The sequence below is a fragment of the Triturus cristatus genome, chromosome 3_2 (assembly GCF_964204655.1).
Source record: "Triturus cristatus chromosome 3_2, aTriCri1.1, whole genome shotgun sequence".
In the NCBI taxonomy this organism is placed as follows: domain Eukaryota; kingdom Metazoa; phylum Chordata; class Amphibia; order Caudata; family Salamandridae; genus Triturus; species Triturus cristatus.
In genome coordinates, this window is record NC_140584.1 from 309,559,039 (window position 1) to 309,581,620 (window position 22,582).

General features: G+C 43.0%; 1 protein-coding gene across 1 annotated transcript in view; it reads left to right on the top strand.

Annotated features, from left to right (window-relative positions):
* Positions 1-22,582, top strand: part of CRYBG2 (crystallin beta-gamma domain containing 2) — a 462,035-nt gene that overhangs the window by 406,669 nt on the left and 32,784 nt on the right. The window contains exons 8-11 of the mRNA XM_085647746.1: positions 11,343-11,482; positions 12,849-12,975; positions 13,272-13,307; positions 20,472-20,608. Of these exons, the coding sequence (XP_085503872.1) occupies positions 11,343-11,482; positions 12,849-12,975; positions 13,272-13,307; positions 20,472-20,608 (440 nt within the window). The remainder of the gene's footprint in view (positions 1-11,342; positions 11,483-12,848; positions 12,976-13,271; positions 13,308-20,471; positions 20,609-22,582) is intronic.

The following is a 22,582-nucleotide window of genomic DNA, read 5'->3' on the forward strand; positions in this document are numbered from 1 at the left end:
GTTGCTAATTCTTCATCTTGATTGTGTCTCTTTGGGTACTTGGTCTCGAGATCAAGGATCCACTTTGATTCTAGTTTTCTAAGATTTAATTCTCTATTGCCTCCTCTCTGACCCATCTGTACTTGTTCTATGGCAAAATAGCGTAGTAGTGAGCTATTGGACAAATGGTAGTCAGCAAAGTGCCGCGCTACCGGGTAGTGGGGGTCTTGGTTGGTAATTGCTCTGAGATGTTCAAGAACTCTCTTCTTGGCCATAATGGTTGTACTAATTCCTACGTACCTTTTTCTGCATGGACATTCCAAAATATAGATGACATATGTTGTATTACAGGTGAGAAACCGAGTTATAGTTTTGTTTCTATTGTGGTTTGGTGAACTGAACTCCTGTACCATATAACTGGTACGGCATGCTTTGCAGTGGCCACAGGGATAAAATCCCTTAAGATTGTGTTTTCCACGGTCAGCGGGCTCTGTGATGTCACCATGCATTAGTATGTCTTTCAGACGCCGACCTTTACGGTACGTGATTTTAGGTCTATCACCAATAGTGGGGCCAATTATGGTGTCACTTTTTAGAATTTTCCAGTTGTTGTTAAGAATTTTGTGTACCTCATGTGAGTCTCTATTGTAAGTGAGATACACTCTAGTCTCAGGGAATTTATTAGGATCTTCGTCTTCTTTTGGTTTCAGGGTACTCTCTCTAGTGATATTTGTCATTTTAGATACTGCCCTGTTGAGTACCCAATCCGGATACCCTTGTGCCTTAAATCTGGAAAGTATGACTTTCTCCTCCAAATGGTACGTCTCATGGTTGCTACAGTTCCTTCTCGCTCTCAGTAGCTCCCCATATGAAATACTCCATTTAAGGGTATCTGGGTGGCCACTGAGAGCGTGGAGAAGACTGTTGCCTGCCGTGTCTTTTCTGAACAGTCTTGTTTGTAAGGTGCCTTCTGTTACTTTGACCTTGACATCTAGGAATTCTATGTCTTCCTTACTCATAGTGTGGGTGGTTATACATATTCTCATTCAGTATAGTTATGAAGTTTCTAGCTTCTTGTTCATTCCCCTTCCATATTACAAAAAGGCCATCTATGTAACGTAACCATATGACGACCTTTTCGAAATCTGCAGCATATTTGGCATCTTTTCGTATCTCTTCCTCCCACAAGCCTAGGAACAGGTTCGCAAAGCTAGGGGCAAAGCAAGTGCCCATAGCTGTCCCCAGAACTTGTTTGTACAAATCACCATTAAACATAAAAATGTTGTTTTGGTGGCACATGTACATCATATCAGTTAGCATGGTGGTGTGCGCTAGATACATTATATGTTTCTCACTCAAGTAATGCCTACATGCACTGATCCCTTGGTTGTGATCTATAATAGTGTACAGAGAACATACATCTAAAGTGATGAACATATATCCTTCTTCCCATGCAATGCTCTCTATTTTGTGAAGAAAATATTTTGTGTCTTTTACATGGAAGGGAAGTGTTGACACATAGTCCTGCAAAAAGTGGTCCACATATTTTGAGATGTTCTCAAAAACAGTCCCTATAGATGATACAATGGGCCTACCAGGGGGGGCAAAGGGTTCTTATGCATCTTAGGGAGAAAGTATATTATCGTTAATTTAGGGTAGTCTTTTTTGAGAAACAGATATTCTTTCCAAGAGATAATGCCTTGTTGTTTCCACTCGGATCATTTACCCCAAGTTGAAGTGATACTGTCATTGTAGGTTTTAGTGTTGCATCTGCAATAAAATCTGTTGTTCCCCAATTGTCTATGTGCCTCAGCGATATACATTTCCTTACTTTGAAGCTCAACATTGTCCCCTTTGTCTGCTGGACAAATTATTATTTCCATATCATTGGCCAAAGATGCAGTTATGTTTTTCTGCTTGACTGTTAAATTTAAACGTTTTTAGAACGTCTTTGGCTTTTTTGATGTTTACACTCCAGCAGAGCTTTGGTTACCACATCATGAAACATGTCTATATTATCGTGTGGTAAATTTGGATAGAAGGTTGACCTGGGCTTAAATGGGGTAGAGGCTGCTATATATATATATATATATATATATGTATATATATAGATTTAAAAAAATTGAAAAATCATAATGATGGGCAACCCCAAACATCATATTCTGACTTGAGTTCAGCGATTGAAAGTGAGACAGAAAATGAACCAGTTCAAGCTTCCACAAGTGGAGGGCGTCCGAAACCTTCACCAGCAGAAGAGCTTGATTTTTTAGCAGAAGAGCGGTGGCAGTCACTCCGCCCGAGGACACAAAGGAAGCAAGCAGGAAGAGGAGAAACCACCGCCGTCGGCAGAGGCGAAATGCAAGAAGGAAAGCCGACCTCAAACAAAACACGGGGTCGCGGCTGGTGGAACCACAAGCAATCACGGAAGAGGAAATAGAAAAGACCGTGATAAACCTACCAGACATCAATTTGAATAAAGCGGAAAAGCAGATCTTAGCATTTGGCTTATCCTACTGTCCAGAGTCAAATTTTGATTATGCTAATACAAGAATGGACATATATAAATTCATTCGCAACTCAAGTTAAAGAAGCATCATGTTCTATTACAAGAACAACAACAAATAAACAAAAATGCCACATCGGACGTAACCTCTGCTTCAGAAGAAAAAGAAAAAACACCGAACTAACCCTCTTGGAAACTCTTGTGGCTTTACAAGAAGAAATGGATGAGAATGAAAGTCCAAGCCCAAATATGTCGGTTACTTCAAAGGACTGTAAAAAGAAGCAAACCCCGTTAAAGAAAAAATCGACTTTTACACCAGTGATGATTAGGGATGGAATTGACATTTTTAACAAGAATGTAATACATGACATCAAGAAATTGAATTTCAAAATACAAAATAGAAAAAAGAAAATGAACAATAAAAACATACAATATCATCAATTAATATCTAAGCTTCAAAAAAATGACAATATCATCATCTGAGGCTCCGATAAAGGTGGCAACGTGGTTTTATGGAAGAGACAAGATTATCTTGAAGAGTCACAACTGAATGACAGGGAATGTTACTGCACAAGCAATTTCCTGGCACTTAAAGGACTATACAGTGAATTCTACGGTAAACTTGTTGCTTGGAAAAGTGCGGGTCTTCTGACGAACGATGAATATAAGTTTATCAGAAATGATAACCCCAAGGTACCGAATATTTATTTCATTCCAAAAATCCACAAAAATGCAAAAAAGCCACCAGGAAGGCCGATTATATCAGCACAGAATAGTCTACTAGAAAACGCTTCAGTCTATGTAGACTACTTTTTACAAGACCTCGTTAAAAAACTAACATCCAACATAAGAGATACCAGTGATTTTATCTTGAAAATGAAGGATTTTGTGTGGAAGGGAAATTATTTGTTAATGACTCTCGATGTGGTGTCACTATACACATGTATTAACCACAAAGATGGACTACGTGCCCTGGAATTCTATTTAAGAACTGATGAGACATCCCCACACAGCGCAATGTTGATGAGTAGGATTAGCTTTTGTCTTTATAACAATGTATTTTTATTTGACAAAATGTATTATCAACAAATGCGCGGAGTAGCGATGGGAGCCAGCTTCTCCCCCAGCTATGCATGTTAATTTATGGGCTGGTGGGAGAAGCTGGTCTTGGGAGTGGCACACAATGAATACATGGAGAACAATGTTAAAGCATATTTTCGTTTCATAGATGACTTGTTCATTATATGGGAAGGAACTGTGGAAAAAGCAGAAGAATTTTTAGCCGCTATTAACATGAATGAAATTAATTTAAAATTCACCGCCACCATTAGTGAGAAAAATATTCATTTTTTAGATATAGAAATGTACATAGCGGATAACAACATTGAAACTAGAATCTATAGAAAAGAGACAGCGGGCAATTCAGTGTTGCATTTACTAGTTCCATCCCCGACATCTAATCAAGAGCATTCCCTATGGAGAAATGACCAGAATAAAGAGAGTATGCAGTAACCTGTCAGATTTAAAAGCTGCACAACTGGAAAGTAAAAAGAGATTTCTGGAAAGAGGATACTCTAGAAAGACAATAGAGGCAGCCTAAACTAAATCCAATACTAAAAACAGATCCATCTTACTACAAACTAAAAAGAAAGGAGAAGAAAATGTAGAGTGATCGGTACCAGAAGTTAGGTTGATTCTAGCATATAGTGCCCAACAACGAGAAAGAAAGAAAATCATGCAACGTAACTGGCCAATTGTAAAAAGTGACCCAGTTATTGGTGATATTATTCTATGCAATTTGGGGGTGACATACAAGAGAGCTCCGTCCATGCATAACAGCTTAGTAAGTAGCAGCCCAGAATTCAAGGAGCAAAGAAAATGGTGGCTACAGAATGGATTTACCAAATTTAAAAACTGTAAGGCATGCCAATATGGAGTCAATACCAAGACCTATAGATCAGCATTTAGTGAAAAAGTTTTAAAGATTAACAAACCACTAAATTGCAAAACTTAATATGTCATCTATATCCTGGAATGTTCTTGCAACCTTAAATATGTGGGCAGCACTAAGCTCCCTGCCCACAAGAGAATCCTGCAACATATCAGGGTGATCAATAATAATGATCACACATACCCGGTCGCAAGACACTTTAAGGAAATACACCAAAATAACTTAAAAGATTTCTCGTACTATTTGATTGACTCTATCCCCCTGAACAGGAGAGGAGGAGACAGGGAGGGACAGTTGAGAAAGCTGGAAACTAGATATATTCTTAACTTAGACAGCAAGGTCCCAGGGGAATTGAATACAACCGAGGATTTGTATACATGTCTATAAGTCAAATATGTCAAGTGTACGCAATTTAAGACTCTATTCAACATATAAATGGAGAGTGATATAAAATGATTAACTGAACCGAGTGAAGCTGCCCAACTGACCAAAACTACGAATATAGTGTTTTTTTAATTTTCACTCCGAAAGAAAGTTTATAAAAAGAAAAATCAAACAAACAAGGTTTTATTTTTTATTATTATGGTTATGGGATGTGCACTTTTTACTTTTTGTATCACGCAGCATTTACACTTTATTGAAATAGTTCAAAGAGATGGCAACAGACTAAGGTTAGGCAGAGCTGATAAGGGGCTTTGACTCGTGCAAAGACAAGGGGAAAGTAAAGGAATAAAATGTGTTTAATTGCGCAAAAACTATGCATTTATGCTCCAATTGTGAACACCAAAATGAATTTGCTGACCTCTAAAAAATGATTCGGATAAACCAATAATTGATTTTTAAGTGAATAAATATGTATTTATATATTTATTCTACTGGAATGTATGAGAATTAAGTGTTTTTAACAATAATAACTTTTATTGACACTTTTTTACTCATGAATAACATTTTTTAGACTTTTATCATGAAGTTATAAATGTGGTATTATATAGAGGATCAGTGAATTACGCATTGGGGTAAACAATTAAGTGGGGTCTCATTTTGACTTTTTCCTTTAATTATGTTAGGAGACTAGACCTTTTGTAAATGCAAGGATATATTTAACTTATTTATTTACTTATTTATTTATTTATAAATAATATAAGATTGCAGTATTTCTTCTATGCCTATCGCCATTCTCTGATTGAATTTTGCACATGTCACTTTAAAAGGGGTGAAAGTAACTATGAGCATTATCATGTGATCAAGGTCCGGCTGGACCGAAACGCGTTATGGCCGACAACGAATAAAATTAAATAAGCACTTGTGGTCCGTGCCTGCTTTTCCACGACGTGAAGTATTTGGGAGAGAAAGCAGGGGAATTGGATATATATATACTGGAGGATGAAAACCCACTGGAGGGTTGTAAAAAGACAATCCATATTTGTTTGTATTGTTCAAATCCACTGGAGGATGAGAACTAGTTTGAGAATGAACCCCAAATCCCAGCATGCACCACGCAATGAACTGTGGGAGTCAGAAAATTGGAGCAAACAAAAGCCTGTGAAAAAGGAGCATGAATGCTTCAAAACGCATCGGCAAGGACTGAAAATAATTGGGCTGGCAGGCCGGTTTCTTTTTCAATAAATGGTTTTGATAAACCTACCTGTTGGAGGAGTGCATCCTTAATGCAGGGCAACTTGTGGTGAACTATTTACATGCGGTAGGTCCAGCCGCGGATGAAACGCACCGCCCGTTACACCAACACGGGACCGCTAGATTTGAAGCTTTCAAATCGATATGCGGCGCAGCAGGATGATAATTGCAGGAACCGGACTTCCAGCCTGGGACCCACTGGAGGGTTGTAAAAAGACAGTCCATAATTGTTTGTATTGTTCAAATCCACTGGAGGATGAAAACTAGATTGAGAATGAACCCCAAATCCCAGCATGCACCACGCAATGAACTGTGGGAGTCAGAAAATTGTAGCAAACAAAAGCCTGTGAAAAAGGAGCATGAATGCTTCGAAACGCGTCGGCAAGGACTGAAAATAATTGGGCTGGCATGCCGGTTTCTTTTTCAATAAATGGTTTTGATAAACCTACCTGTTGAAGGAGTGCGTTCTTAATGCAGGGCAACTTGTGGTGAAAAAAAAATATATATATATACATATATATATATATATATATAATGCAAAACAGAAAGCAGAGAACTCTGGGTAGTTCTCAAGTTTAGGTGGAAAGCATCTCCAGTATAGAGCACTCCCAACACCAGCGACACTCCAAATTTGCTCACCTCAAATGTCTGCTTTTCTATCAAAGTCTTTTAAGCATAGTATTAGCACAGTGCCATCCACGCCGAGATAGAAAGGGACAAAGTCTTTTGCCATTTCTACCTCAAAGTCTTTAAGCATAGGATAGGCTGATCTTGCACCCATCCGCACAATATTTCATACATTTCAAATGCTGTCAGGACTCTCTATTAATGAGACCTAGTTGTATGCAAACTTTTTCACAGATACTGCACAGGGAGAACCAGTGCGATTCGGCCACTGGACGTTTCAAACAGCGGCAGTTACATTTAAATACCTTGGCATTAATGTGTACAGAGAGGCGGGAGACATGTTAGATGGAAATTTGAGCCGGGCTATTACCGTCCTTAAAGCGCAAATAACATTTTGGACATCATTGCCGCTGTCGGTGGCGGGAAAGGTGGCTATAGCCAAAATGGTACTGCTCCCCAGGCTACTATATTACTTCACCAATCTACCTATGATGATCCCAACTCAGATGTTCTAAACCTTACATACCCTGCTACTGGAACTGATCTGGGGGGGTGGGTCGTAGAAGAATAGGTTTAACGAAACTCCAATTAGACACAAAGCATGGGGGTTTGGGAGTTCCAGACTTTAAAGCATATTGTTATGCAAGTCAGTTGCAATGGCTCGCATATTGGCTTGCAGGACGCAATTTACAGGACATTACAGTGGCTCAACGTGAGTGGGAAACAGGGGCGCTTCACACGCTGCGGTTGCCAAACAGTAAGCACCCATTGAATATGACTCCACTGCTAAAAGTTGCATTGTTGTACAGGAAAAAGGCACTGCATTATACAAAGGTGCTGAGTCCATTTACCCCCAATATTCCACTATTGGGATTCCCGCAGCCGCTGGGAACAGTAACACTCCAGCGTATATCCCCCTGGGTGTAAGCAGGAGTAAGCTCGGTGGACATGTCATTTATGGACAACACATTAATGAATCATGACACCTTTATAAGGGAACAGGGAGTCCCAAATACATTATTTCTTTTACATGCAAATATTTTCAGGTATGTTCGGACCACATAGGCCCCAGAAGGGGCAGAACCCCTGACACACAAGTTAGTACACATGCAATATCTAATGGGTAATGGCAGTCACTTGACCAAATGGTTGTATCGGGGAATCCGCATGCATGTCACAGTATCAAAACAGCCACTTCGTGATAAATGGAACGATGACATAGGTCGGGAACTGACTGATAAAGAATGGGGAATTATCTTGGAATACCCAAAGAAAGTATCGCAAAACCCCAAATTTTAATTCATACGACTCAAGATAGCACATCGTGCCTACTTGACCCCCCATAGACTGAGCCGGATGTTTCCGAATATAGTGGACGCATGCCCTAGATGTCGTGCCTCAAATGCAAATTTGCTACACATGTTGTGGGCTTGTCCACAATTGGCACACTACTGGACGACAGTACAAACAATTGTGGGAGATATATCTCTGGGGTATGGAGAAGGACTGGTGGAGTACTGCATATTGGGATTAAACCCCAGGGGAAAGAAGGGAGCCTTGCACATAGATTTGCAAACTTGGCACTGATACTAGCGAAGCGAACGTTAACCATGAGATGGAAGGCTTCGAAAGCACCGGCAGTGGTATACTGGTACAATGAAGTGGTAAGGTGGGGAAAAGCAGAGAGTGCGGAATTACAACGAGAGGAACGTAGGGGACTGCGAAAGAAACCTATATCCATGGAGTGGAATGTGCTGCTTGAGGAATTTATAGCCCTTGAGATTCAGACATACTAGTGTGGGTACTGCAAACTGGGCCAATAGTTGGTGACCACTGATATTGAAAGAGGGATCCGGATGTTGTATTAGCATATTATGCCAAAAGAACAGTTTATTGACTTTGTGTTAACAATTACAATTGCTATATATTTTTATGCTGTCCTCACAAAAGTCTGCAAAAGGAAACTGAGTCTGTGTGGGGATAGGGAGGGGGAGGGACATTGTTGTTTTGAGCTTCGGTTTAGGGAGGGAGGGTGGGTATTGTTTAGTATTTGGTTATCACTGTCATGAACAAGATGGGCAAGAGCGATGAAGGCTCAGCGGATACTGTAACGCACTGGACATGTGTATGTTACTCTTGAGGGACTTCGCCACTGGTAACCCACAGCTATTTGTCTCATTGTTTATTTCTGTATTTGATTTGTGGTGCCTAGTGGTTGACTTTGGCGGTACTGACTTGTTATGATGGATATTAGTGATTGTGGAAGTTGTATTAATAAGAAAATCAATAAAATATGTTTTTAAAAAAAAGTCTTTAAGCATAGGATTAGCACAGTGCTATCCATGCCAAGCTGTAAAATGGCCATTAGCACAGTGCTATCCATGCCGAGCTGTAAAATGGCCATTAGCACGCACGGAGCTATCTATGCCGAGCTGTAAAATGGACATTAGCGCGCACAGTGCTATCCATGCCAAGCTGTAAAATGGCCATTAGCACGCACAGTGCTATCCATGCCGAGCTGTAAAATGGCCATTATCACGCACAGTGCTATCCATGCCGAACTGTAAAATGACCATTTTATAGCTCGGCATGGACAGCACTGTGCTAATCCTATGCTGAAAGACTTTGCTGTAGAAATGGCAAAATAATTTGTCCCTTTCTATCTCTTCGTGGATGGCACTGTGCTAATCCTATACTTAAAGACTTTGATAGAAAAGCAGACATTTGAGGTGAGCAAATTTAGACCTGAAATATCTACACTTTGAAAAATAAGCATGCACAAGCCAATTTTGAAACGAAAGACATTCTATGAGTTGGTTTCTACGACATGGTAAATGCCATGAATCTAGCATATTTCTATTAAACAGTTTAGGTGAAATGGGTTCTCAATAATGGTATTCCATGAGCTCGTTTTTCTAAGAAATCATGCACAACCATGATTAATACCTCATTTCAGAATTAAATTTCTCCTATTTTGTAACCATTCTTGTGTTCGTTCCTGATCGCTCTTTCTTATGTCACGTGTGACCCTGGTCCCCAGAGCCTTCTTGCCTTTCCTGCTAGGCTGGTTTCTTGGGACACCTGCGGGGAGTTTTGAGCTCCCATTAGATCTCTCTCGGAGCAGCGAGGCTTCACTCTCAGATCTTCAAAGAGCTCCAAGGGACGGGCCTCAGCTGCAGGCAGCTGAACCCTGGCACTGGCCCAGACATACTGAGGTGCAATCAATCAGGCCTGCTTGTTTTCCCATCAGCCAGCACTGTCACTGAGTAGCTGGGAACTTGAACTACGTGTCAAATTTGTATTTGAAATTAAGTATAATTGTGACCAGGTAGTGGTTTGTTTTGGAAACACATCTACAATAAACAAAGTTTTTCAAGGAGTTGCGACGGTTTAGGGGTCTCAAAAGATAGAGCGTAGTGCAGTATACAGTGGAGTGCAGAATTAAGGGGATCCGAGTTATTACTGGTATCTCAGCTGTTTGGGACAGAGGTTGACGGAAGGGGTCATGTGATGTTGCAGTGCTGTGGGAAAAGTTAGGGCCGCACTGAAATGTGCTGTGATTGGGGTGGGGAATGTCAGAAGGAGTCGCAGTATGGATGTAAAAATCTTGGCAGCGTAGGGCCGCAGACGGTCACAGCATCGGGGTAAGGGTTCGGACAGTGTTCAGACAAATGGACTAAATGCTTCATGGTGGTAGATGAACAATTAGGGTGCTCTTTGATAGAAGGGGGTGCAAGTTAGGGCCAATACCTGGGGTGGAGTGTGATAGAAGCAGTCACAGTGCTGGCTAAGGACTTCAACAGGTTATGACAGAAGGGGGTCACAGCCCTGGGGTAAACGATGAGGTGATGTATGACAAAAGGTGTCCCAGTGCCGGTATGAGTATGGCAACAGTGTGTGGCAAAAGGTGTCACGGTGCCGGTATGAGTGTTGCGGTAAAGTATGAGAAAAGACGTCACAGAGCTGGTGTGAAGACTGTGGTAGAATATGACAAAAAAGGTCACCGGGTAACAATTGAGGTAGCTTATGAAACAAGTGGTTCATAATGCTGGGTAAAGGTTTTGGTAGAGTATTACGAAAAGCGTGGCATTGCTGGTATGAGTAGTGCGGTACAGTATAACAAAAGGTGTCACAGTGCTGGTAAGAGTATTGTGGTAGCTTTTAACGAAAGGCGTTAAGGTGCTAGTATGAGTATCACTGTGAGGTAGGAAAAAATGCATTACAGTGCTAATATGATTATTGCGGTAGAGTATGGCAGAAAGGATGACAAAGATGGGTTAAAAATTGGGTGGGGAATACGATAGATGGGACAGATGCATGGAATAGACTGTATGGACAGATGGCCACTTGGGCTCTGGGTGTAGTGCGCTAACATTGAGGTGTAGAGGGATTGGTGAGGGTTCAATGTATTGTATGAGGTAAACCTTTGGTCGCAAGTTGTACTAGGTGGGGATTCATAGCAGAGTTGTATGAGAGATCTGCACCCTCCCTACAGGGAGTGGTAAGAAGGAACTTCACACATCCTGCTGTGTATGATAGGAGGGACTTGGACTCTTAGTGCTCAGTAGGGATTGGCCTCCCATTGTTGGGTGGTGTTGAAGGTTGCTGCGTCTTCGCTGCTTATGACATATCCACACTTTTTTCCAGGACTATGCTGTCCCCGCCATCAGCCTATTTGCAGAGGAAAATGGAGAGGGAAAGAAGCTGAAGTTCCTAGACGCCTCACTTGATGCTCGGATCTTCGGGCAGCCATTGAAGACAACCTCCATCATCGTTCACTCTGGCCTGTAAGACCTGGGGTCTGGGGTTGGCCAATGGGGTGGAGGGGGTCTTAGATTCTTGTAGGACACAGGCTCTGGTGGTGTGGATGGAATGGAGAGCTGCCTGCAGTTTCTGGAAGTGCGGGTGGGATGGAGAGGGTCCTTACAGCTACTTCTTAACACAGGAAGGTGGTGTTGGTGAGACGGGAAAGTGCTTGTGGCTTCTTGTAAGCCGCAGGGTCTGGTGGTGTAGATGGGATAAGAGGGTGCCACATGGCTGCTTTGTAAGCTACATCTTGGGTGGTGTTTTACACTGCCTCTTGTAAGCCATTGCGCCTGCAGGTGCATATAGTGTATACAGGACTATTAGGTATCACTGAGTAAATTACTCAAGGTGAACTGTGATGGTATTCTACATCTTCTTAATGCTTGTTCTCCTAATCTGAGTACCCTAGACCATAACTGAACAGAAACAGCTACTATCAAGGAAATATTTTGTGTTTTCTATCTAGTCTATAGAAGCGCTTCTCTCAGAAACCCTTACATTTACCTAGCCTTGGAGGAGGTGAGGACTGCTTTGTACGCTTTACAAATCTTCACACAAACTCACTCACAACTGAACAGAAAAAGGTTCATGGTTCTCTACCTCCCGTATGCCTAGTACTATTTCCAGATAACTGTGCACAATAAACTGAGTTGTCCTTTAATGATGCAATAGTTATTATTCCCATACATCAATGGTATGAATTTAACAAATTTGAAAGAATAAAAGACTAAGTGCGCCTAACCAGAATTTGAACCTGTGACCAGAAAATCATAGATAGCTCTCTATTGCACGTCCTCAGCCCTGAGTAATGATTACAGCTCACTCTTCTGATTGTCTCTTGTGCTTTGACGTAGAAGAGGGGGGGACTGAAGGCAAGGCGAAAAGTATCTTTATGGTTGATTTTCTAACTTTTGGATGTAATAGAGTTAAGAATTTCGACAGGTTCATCACAATTATGATTGGTCCTGCAGATGGTTTAAACACATCATATTTAAAGTCCAAAATCTCAAGGATTTGAATTGCGCAGGTTTGAACCCTTACAGGATTTGCATGATCCACGTGATGGAATATTGGCAGTATGGGCTGAACCCAGTCTCTCAGATCACCTTGTGCCCCCTTCCTTGATGGAAAGATGGGCCCTTCACAGTGACAATTATTTCTGGGAGGCAGTATTGTTTAGGCTTAGTCGGCCAAATGTCAGATGAGATTTGGTGCAACTGTGCCACAGCTGTAAAAACCTTCGGAGGCAACAGACTGTCGAGAAATCTTCAGATTATCATGAAGATCCTGCTGTCTCCCCCTTCTGCAGACTGTGGATAATACCCTCTCTTGTCCATGTTCTTCCAGGTGGGTCGTCTACCGGGAACCATTCTTCGAAGGCCAGCCAAGCATCCTGGAGCCAGGCGGTTACCCCAACATGAAGGCCTGGGGCGGTGAGGAACCCTTTGTCTGCTCGTTGCAGCCCATACAGATAGTAAGTGCTTGGTCTGTATAATGGGAGTAGGTCACAAGCTGTAGAATACTCTGCTAGACACCCTGAAGGGGGTCTTCAGTACTGTGTGGGTATTGTCCTCTGCGGATGGTGTTGGACTGACTCCTAGCTGGGTGAGAGATCATGTTTGGGGGATGGAGAAGGTATGCCATTCTGAGAATTGCTTATTGGTTGAGGATAAGTAAAAGGTGTGGGGGTGCCTTTCATGATGATGAGTCTTTGTTGAACTGATCTGGTTAATAAATCATGCATCATGGTATTTTATTTTACTTTTTTAGGGGTGCCCCACCGTTGAGAAGCCATATGAACCCAAGGTAAGAAATAAAGTAAAGTCTCCCCTCGTTGAGTCCTCAGTTATCTTTGGGCCCCAACATCCATATAAAAACTTCACCACATTCACCATCTGGAAGCCATCTCAAGAGTACTAGGCATCTGCACCTTTCACCCTCAAAAATTTTCCAAGCCGCCAGTAGGTATCTTTCATAGTCATCTAGAATCCGCCCAGCCACGGCTTCACACATTCCCCAGTCACCATCTAGGATCTGTTGAGCCGCTGTAGGCATCGGCCAGCTATCACCTGCATTTGCCCCAATTACTAGCTAGAAAGTGCCCACACACCAACAGTTTCCATCACCAGTCTCCCTTTAGAATTTGCCCAGCAACAACCAGGCATCTGCCCCAATCACCATGTAGAGTTTGACAACAAAACCACTGTGACTGCCTCGATGGCACTCTAGAATCTTCTCAGCCACCGCAAGGCATCCCCCCCACACACCCCCTAGACTCCAAACTGGGCATCTAAAAAAATCACCATCTAGAATCAGTCAATCCACCGCCAGGTAACTGCCCCAAATGCCATCAATAGTTGGCTTGCTGTTTGTTGCATGCTTGGATTGTGAGCATGCTTTGGAACTAAGAGGCTCACTATTTTGTTTTACTGCACATACTTAGAATCTAAGTTCGTCAGACGTTGTTGTGCCACGACTGTAACATTGTTTGAATCTGAGTCCTGCTGTCTTTTGTTGGACTGTGTATGTGCCACGCCTATTCTATGAATCGCATTACATGGTGTTGCAATGCTTCCCGGGCAATGAGGGTTGTCGAGGCACCATTGAATGACTTTGTATTGGAGAGGGCATCTGCCACTCTTAGGTCCTTACCTTATTGCATTCTTTTGCATCACTGCCTTTGCCATTCTTGGAATCTCTGTCCCTTTGCATATTGTTTCACCCTAGTTGATGTTATGTTGGTGGACTATGTTCGTCTTGTTGTACCGACGCCTGGGCCATGCGTGGGTCCACTTTGACCTCGGATCTTGTTGTGCCGATGCCTATGCAATGTTTGATGTCTGACCCTCATTTTAGTTTTCTGCACACCTGTGGGTGCCACACTGAGGTCTGAGTTCCACTGCATGTTGTTGCACGGCTGCATTTGCAATGCATAGTCTGAGTGCCGTTGCATGTTATATCACTCTATCTTTGGAACACAGGAAGCACAAATGAGGTAATCATTGAACTAAAGGAATCCCCTTCCCCCTTTGCTTATGTAGACCATCATGCAATGGACCCAGTACTTTCATTAGGACTCATAGTGCTGCAAATAATCCCAACAGGGACTCCGAGAACCGGAAGTGAATGCAGCCCAGTGAAAGTGTAAGAATCTCACCTGCCATTGCTGAATTGGCACATGCAGTGTAAGTGGGATGGCTGATTAAAAGATTGTCAGCTTGGTTGGTTTACAGGTCACAAGCTTGTTGATGGGTCTGAGGTCCAGCACCAGCCTGTCGTCTCCCAAACCTTTCTTACCAGGCAGAGGGTGAAATATACCATCGTCCCCCGTTGCTTCTTAGGCATTGGCGCAATGGCGTCTTTTAACAAGAGTTAAGGAAATCCCCGACAAAGATCCGCCTGCTTTGCTGGGCATCTTCTTACTACGATTGGAAGGAATGGTGGAGTCATTTCTAGTTTGATAGTGTTTCATGTTTGGACCCCTTTATGCACTGAAGAGTGACCTTGGAGCAGCTCCATTGTACCACAACCACAAGAAAAATCACCCTTACTGCGGGAGGCTACTCCTTCACAAAAGAACAAGGGCAACCCAGAAATTCCAAAGGGGATTACTCGCCATTCAGGGTTGGTTCACTGACAGTGACAGTCACGCGGAATTGCTCAGGCCCATGCATTTATTCACAGTCGGCAGTGTTATTTATTGAGATCCCTTCTGAACTCCATCATGTTAACCAAAACACACTTCTTAAGCGTCCTATGTTGGAAAATAAATTAAGAGCCATTATGCTCCTTTTCCATTTTCCGTATGTCCTCTGGTACTACGTTTGTCCCAGCTGAGCATTTACATAAGAAATCCTAAATTATTTTTAGTACCTAGACCCAGCAAAAAACGTTTACAGGTATTGAGATCTACCAGCAACATCCTGTTATATTTTCGTATTTCAAGCCACAGTTAATCACTTGTTCTGATAATGATCTGTTAAATTAGCTGGGGGTTGAAACATGTTTTTCACATGTAAACCAAGGATAAATATGTTGTGAAATTCAGTATTTTTGTGATTATTTATATACCGTTACTCGTTACTCTTCGAGTAGCTGTTCCCCTTTACAAACTAAAGTTATCCCAGTGGTCATAAGTTTATAGTTCTCTATATTCTACTTATGAATACAGTATACGCAACATTTCAGGCACACTTTCACTTTTTATTCCTTAGTCTGCAATTATAATATCTCTTTATATACAAATAAGGGTCCAATTACGATGTTGGTCAGTAAGCCTCAGACCACTCGTCGGAGGCTTACCGACCAACATGGTAGGTTGACAGTCGGACCACCGAATTACAATGTTGGCGATCAGAGTGTAAACTGGCCGGTCAATCCGACTGGCTTCCAACGGGCTCAAGGAGCCCGCCGGCCAGTCGGAGACCTCCACATAATCTTTTACGGACAGAGTTTCTGCTGTCAGGATTCTGACATTGGTTTCCGACAGCCTTTTCATGTTGGTATTTCTAACATGGAAAGGCTGTTAGAGAGCGGCTTTGGGTTGCCCCTAGCAGGGCCCCCTTCTCCCCAGAAGGGTGCTACATGGTGCAGGGATTTACAGAAACTCACATTTCTCTATGGGAGCTTGTGCTGCGGCCGGTTTCTGACCACCTCACAAGCTCCCATAGGGAAATGGGAGTTGCAGTCGCATCGCAATCGCGATGTCGGACCGGAGATCGGTCGGTTCCGACACCGCAGAAATGTCGATCGGAGGCAACTCCAACCAACATCATAATGAGGCTCCAAGTCTATGCTTTCCTGCTTGTACTGTTGTGATCAGCTTTTGTCGCAGTGATAAAATTGTATTTATGCTAAATTTTTGCTTTTCACATCTTTTATTGATTTGCTTTATCTTTTTTGGTCTCACAAATATCAAATTATTGCTTGAAGTTGCCCTTCAGAAGGAACCACTGTGGTCTCGCGTTATTGGAGGGAATTCCTTGTCAGAACCTTCCAGTGGATAACACAGAGGAAATAGGGAAACACGGAGCCAGCTTTTTATTCCATGTTGAGATACCTCCAGAGAACCCAATGAGGGCGAATCACAAGGAATTCACACCAGGAAATGTATAATATCTAAAGTTGTCCTCTGAGTGTGCTGTACAATACTTGACTACCATTGGCAAGATGGTAATCTCACATCTGACATTCTGCTGCATTGCGCTCTTCAATATATCAATCAGGTAAAAATGGCCATACAAAGTGGGACCACCACAGGCGGAAATCTGGATGGATCCACTAAATGCCAGCTTACCCCAGGGCTCTACCAAATTTTTTGTGCAATCCCTGGTGGCCCTTCGCTTTCCCACTAATGCATAGTATATATCCAGACAAAGCAGATTGATAACTGAGGGGTCACGGAGAGAGAGAGTCCTTTATGGAACTGGGAATGGGGAGAGTAAAAATAAAAAAGCCAACTGGTGCAAATTAAACAACAATGATGAAGTATTACTATTTGTGAACATCTGAACATTATGGAGCAGATGATAGATTATCTAGCGAATACGTCTAATACATGGATTATACGGAAAACACCATGACCACACAATGGCATTTTCCCCCCAGTGGCTCAGGGTATATATTAAGCTGATGAAATCCATCGTATCATGAACTTCTACTGTCAAGTGGATTTCATTCATCTGACCTGGCGTAAATGTTGTTTTGCATTATCAGATCATCGAATCCTTTACCCTTTTTTTAAGTATTTCAAGGAGGTGCTTCTTTTTTTCTGACCTTCTCTCTCTCCTCTCCTCTTTCTATCCCTCAACAGGTGCTTCTTTTTTTGTACAGAGACCTACAGCCCTACTCTCCAGCCTCAATCCATCCACTTCCCCTGTTCATATCCACTTATTTCTACTTGGCATCCCCTGACTCACCACTCCACATATTTCCCCTTTCCCTAAGACACTCCTCAATTGCCAATTGCATTGCTCCCCTTTTGTTACACAACCCGAACCCTTCAAATCTGCAGTACCTGATACGTGATACTGTGAGTAGTTTACTGGTCCAAGTTGTCTTTCCTTGCTTCCACGTCCGTTGTGGATCTCAGTAGATAAAAGAAACAGACCAGTGCTTAATTTGAGCCGGTGGTTTCTGGTGCTCAGCACTGGCACTTAAATGCCAGCAATGGCACTTATGACAGTCTGCCACGTGGTGGCGGTGTTTGCCTACTTTTGAGAAAAGCACAAAAACAGTTGTTTATTAATTCCATATATATTAAAATGACTAATACCTGCAGCACAAGCCCTTCTTATAGCTTTGGAGGACTGGAATGGTCATACTTGTAGCAGATTGATGGTTGGTAGCTCTATTGTTAGTGTCAATGGCAGCGCTGGCAGGGGCACAGGGTGGTGCAAGCCATAGTGGCCTCCTGATGAGGGCCCTGGCACTTATTCTTTTTTTACAAATTAATCACAGCATCCCACTGAGACCTGTGTTTAGTTTTATAGCACAATAATTCCTGATTCTTTTTTTTATTTATAATGTATTCTTACAAAGGCAAGATGGAATAAGTGTTGTCATAAAACTGTGCACTCCTTTTGACAGTTCCTTTCAGACATCACCATTCTTTATACGCTTATGACCCCATTTAGACATGCTTTATTAGACAACACTCTTGCCACAAACAAACCTTACTACCAATGCTTTGAGATTCTTCGCAAGTTTAATAGCAATCACATCCTACAAGTGATCATCTTCACTTCCACAATTGAGAAATTGCGAGGCATGACTCAATTAGGAAACCTGTTGGAGTTAAAACGCCTAAGTGTGTGAAGTGGGGGTGGTGGGGTACAATTGGCGCAAAGTGTAAGAGAAATGGATAGTCAAGCGCCCAAGCGGTTACTGAATCGAACAACAGGTTAAAGGATGAGCTATTCTTGAAGACAGACCTGGGAAAGAGTTAGCCGATCTCTTCTTACTGGTCTGCTGCTACTACAAGGCTTACCTAGGACAAAAGAAGAAGAACCAGGTACTTTTCACAGCAGACAGTGGTTTACCAACTACTCAAGAAATAGAGGGTATTTACGGATAAAAAATCTAAGAGCCTTGTCTAACTCTGCAGTCTTCCAACCATGCAGAGGTTCAAAACTATTTCTTGCAAGAAGGCACTCTGTGGCTAACAGATATGCAGGCAAGGTGGCAGGAGAAAGCGTATGGCTTTAATTCTTTCCTTAGATAATTTGTCCAAGACTATATGTTCATCTTTCAGCATCTGTACCCGTGATTGTATCTATACCATTTAATGCCATCACCCATCCCTCCCTCCCTGCAGGAAACTGAGGGTGTGACATCAGATTTACACTCTTCAGTAGCCCAGGGCCCAACCAGACTTTCAGCTTTATCGTTTAAATCAGACTAAAGGTGTTGGTAACAACTCTAATGTGTCTGTTAAGAGCTTTACAAACCTAGGTCTGAAAGAGAGGGTGCATGATGATACCCCTGTTGGTTAGTCTATAACCATGCATGATGGCACCCCTGTTGGTTAGTCTGTAACCATGCATGATGGCACCCCTGTTGGTTAGTCTATAACCATGCATGGTTGCACCCCTGTTGGTTAGTCTATAACCATGCATGATGGGATCCATGTTGGTTAGTCTATAACCATGCATGGTTGCACCCCTGTTGGTTAGTCTATAACCTTCAGACCTTGGTGAAATAATAGAAGAAAAACAAATGTATCTCCCCCTTCTTGGCTTGCGTTACATGCCAGTGTGACACGTATGTAGACACCGCATTGTTATTGGATTATACCTGAGTGGAGCTTCAGTGGGGCTACAGAGAGCAATGTGGGTCCTTAGCAAATAAAACACAACTAATACACTGGTAAGGATGTTTATAACACCAACTTAGGAGTACTAGGTTGTCAATAAAAGAAAGTAGATTTAAAGCACTGCTATTGTTTTCCTAGCTGGATCAGTTTTTTGCCCTCTCTGGATGATGGCCATTGGCTTATCCTGGAAATGATTTGTGCTGATTGGATACAGTGTTCACTTCCTCAATCACTCTTTGAGCTGCCCCCTTCTTGCTCCAAATGAAGGTCTGATTGGATGTTTACTTCCAAAGACAATCTCTAGTGCTTGGGGCACGATATTTAAAGATCTGCTGTGTGTTAGGGACCTCGCCTGCAGCATCTCTCAAAGCTGTGACCTGGGCCGGGTGCAACTTGTTTTATGTCCAACTCGACACCAGAATCCTTAGGTCTTTTATTTCGGAAAGTATTGGATGGCCTAGAGCTGCTCAGTTTCATTTCCACCGCTAGAAAATGAGCAGTGCATAAGTGCACATAGGAAGTCTTCTGAGGCTGACTTGTACGTTGTTATGCATAGAAAACATTAAGCGCATAATACAGAGGAATAAACGATCGGTTTGCTGCACAGGTACCCCTTCGGGGCTCTCCTTATAGACACAGCCTTATTTGTGTATGTTTTAATTTACTATCTGTAGCAGTATTTAGCTCCCCCGAGCAGGCCTCTGGTCCTACTTCTTCAGCACATAGGCTGTGCGACAGTAGTAGAGGATTTTATAAGCGCCTTGTTTCATCTTGTTGTGGTTTAGTGTTTGAATGCAGACTCTACCTGAAGCCATCTTTCATAAACCTTGCTCTGTCCACCTGTGGGGAGGCTGTCTTAATCAGTTGACTTGGTCTGATTTTCAACTGCCTGGACAGTGAAATAGTTCATTTTAAAATTGTGAATTTCATAATCAATGGTTGTTTTAAATATTTTGTATTGGTTTTTACCAACCATCAGTAAATCTTACTTTGACTTGTCCTATTCATATAACTTGTGATATTCAAGAATTGTAAAAACTTCCCAAGGCAAAGATATTTTACGTGCTGGACCCGGGGTTCGATTCTGGGGCTGTAGAGAAACAGCAATCATTGTCAGGATCTCACAGTCACCTTTGACCTTTCCTTGATTTCCGCAGATTATCATGTTTGAGAGCCCGGACTTCGAAGACCACAGCTGGGAAATAAACCAAGATTTCCTCGACCTGAAGAGCATGCAGGATGCTGAGGGGACGCCTTTGTCCACTGTGGGGTCACTGCGTGTCCTAGGGGGATGGTGAGTATGTAGTCTCCTTGTACAGCGCTCTGTAGGCCAGCAGAGAGAGATAGCATGGGGGTCAACTGGGAAGCGGGCGCGTGACTGACGAAGAGGCGGATGTGTAAATAGGGGAAGTATGCGAGGGCAAAGACGTGCAAGGATCAGAGACAGCAGAGGTGTGACCCGGAGGGAACTCAAAACAATATCCGAGGCTGGAAGAGCCGGGGCAGACAGCTGTACGACAGTCGTGTCTGTGATGTAAGTGTAGGTGTGTGGCAAAAACTGCAGAGATCAGCCGATAATCATCGCTCGCACAATGTGGGAGAGCAGTTTTTGAGACAATTTTGTATACTTAACTCACATACATTTATGAAGATTACCGGAAGTAGAGATTTACACTGGAGGGGGAAAACGAAATGGAAGGTCCCACACATAGCAAATTGCGACCGAGAGGGTGGGAGTCAACTTGCATTTGGATTGAAGAAGTCTAGGCCAGGAGGAGTCTTTCTTCTATTATCACTAATACAGGACCTCGTGGTGTGATTACATGCTCCCCAGGCCCGGATATTGCCACTAGAAGATGAGGGGAATGCAACTAAAACAACGGGAAGCTTGTCTTCGGCAGATGTGGAGAACTTCTGCCAGGGCGAATCGCTGAAGGCTGGTAGGGCTGAAGCAGTGTCAGTCACACATCACACTGACCCTTTCAGAGATGGCGGACACTCCTCTCAGCAGCTTTCTCTATGCCAAAGGGGTCGTGCAGATTCAGGGCCTCATTTACAATGTTTTGCTGCAGTGATTTGTGCTGCGTCCCCTTACTCATGATTAATGAGGCCACTCAAAGCTACATAAGGTGGATTTGCATGGATTCATAAATCTTTGAGAGCTCTGCATCATGCATGTAGCACTTTCCGTGGTGCAAAAGTGACGCAGGGCTCTCATAAATAAGCCACAAGGCCCTTATCATAAGGGTGCACATTCCTTGTTTGCACCACGGCACCCCTTAAAGCAGGTGCACCAAATGCAAACAGGGAAATTGCGCCCAGAGGGCTCCCTTTAAGAGGTGCACTGAAAGGCATGTTTGCCTCCGTGCCCGCATCCATAATGCTGCGTGAACAAAGTGATTTCCTCATTTGCATGGGGCCACGCCCAATGCAAATGAGGGAATGCTTTCTGATGATAGCCCTGGCGCTGCATGCGCGACAGCCCTATCTGTATTACAGAAGGGGCCACACAAGCATCTATAATAATAGGGGCGTCCGTAATACCAGAGTGCCCTGGGGGCACACAAACTGGGCGCACATATCCATTGCACCCTCGGGACACTTTCCCTGGTTGACTGTAGTTTGAAGAGAGTACTTGCAGAACTTGATGCAGTAGGTTGCATAATGTTTAGGTCTTGCGAGCCAGGCAGCACCAACTGTCTGTTTGCGAAAGACATATAGTCAGCTTCCAGTGGGCTTAGTGCCACCCTATTGCATATCATTGGTTGGCCTTAATGTCACTCACCTTTGTTTGATTCTTATTAGCTTGTGTGGGCGTTACATCCTCTTCTTGTGTTTGCTCCTCGCCTGGAGCATGGCTGCATTAATTGCACCCTTCCACTGCTCACCTTTAAAGCACTCCTTTTTTTCTGTTTATTTAAGCACTCCTCAAGAGTGTATGTATTTGCTAGCTGTTCCCCTCGTGTACCTCTGTTTCACCCCTCAGCTTCTCTCACCCGTGTGATTCTCCTTCGTCCACCTCAATGATGCGCTCGTCCACGTGTGCATCCCTTCACCTGCTTTGCTTTCTTGTCTTTGTGCGTCTCCCCCCAGCTCAACATTGCGCTTTCGGCCATTTGCTTTTCTTCACCCAACACTCCATGTTGTTCTCTCTCTGTGCTGTTTGCTTCCCCCACCCATGTCCTCAATGTTGTCCCAAGCCCCAGTGTTGCTTCCGTGCCCCTTTGTTGCATGCATGGTGAGTGTGAATACAAAATGCTGTGCCCAG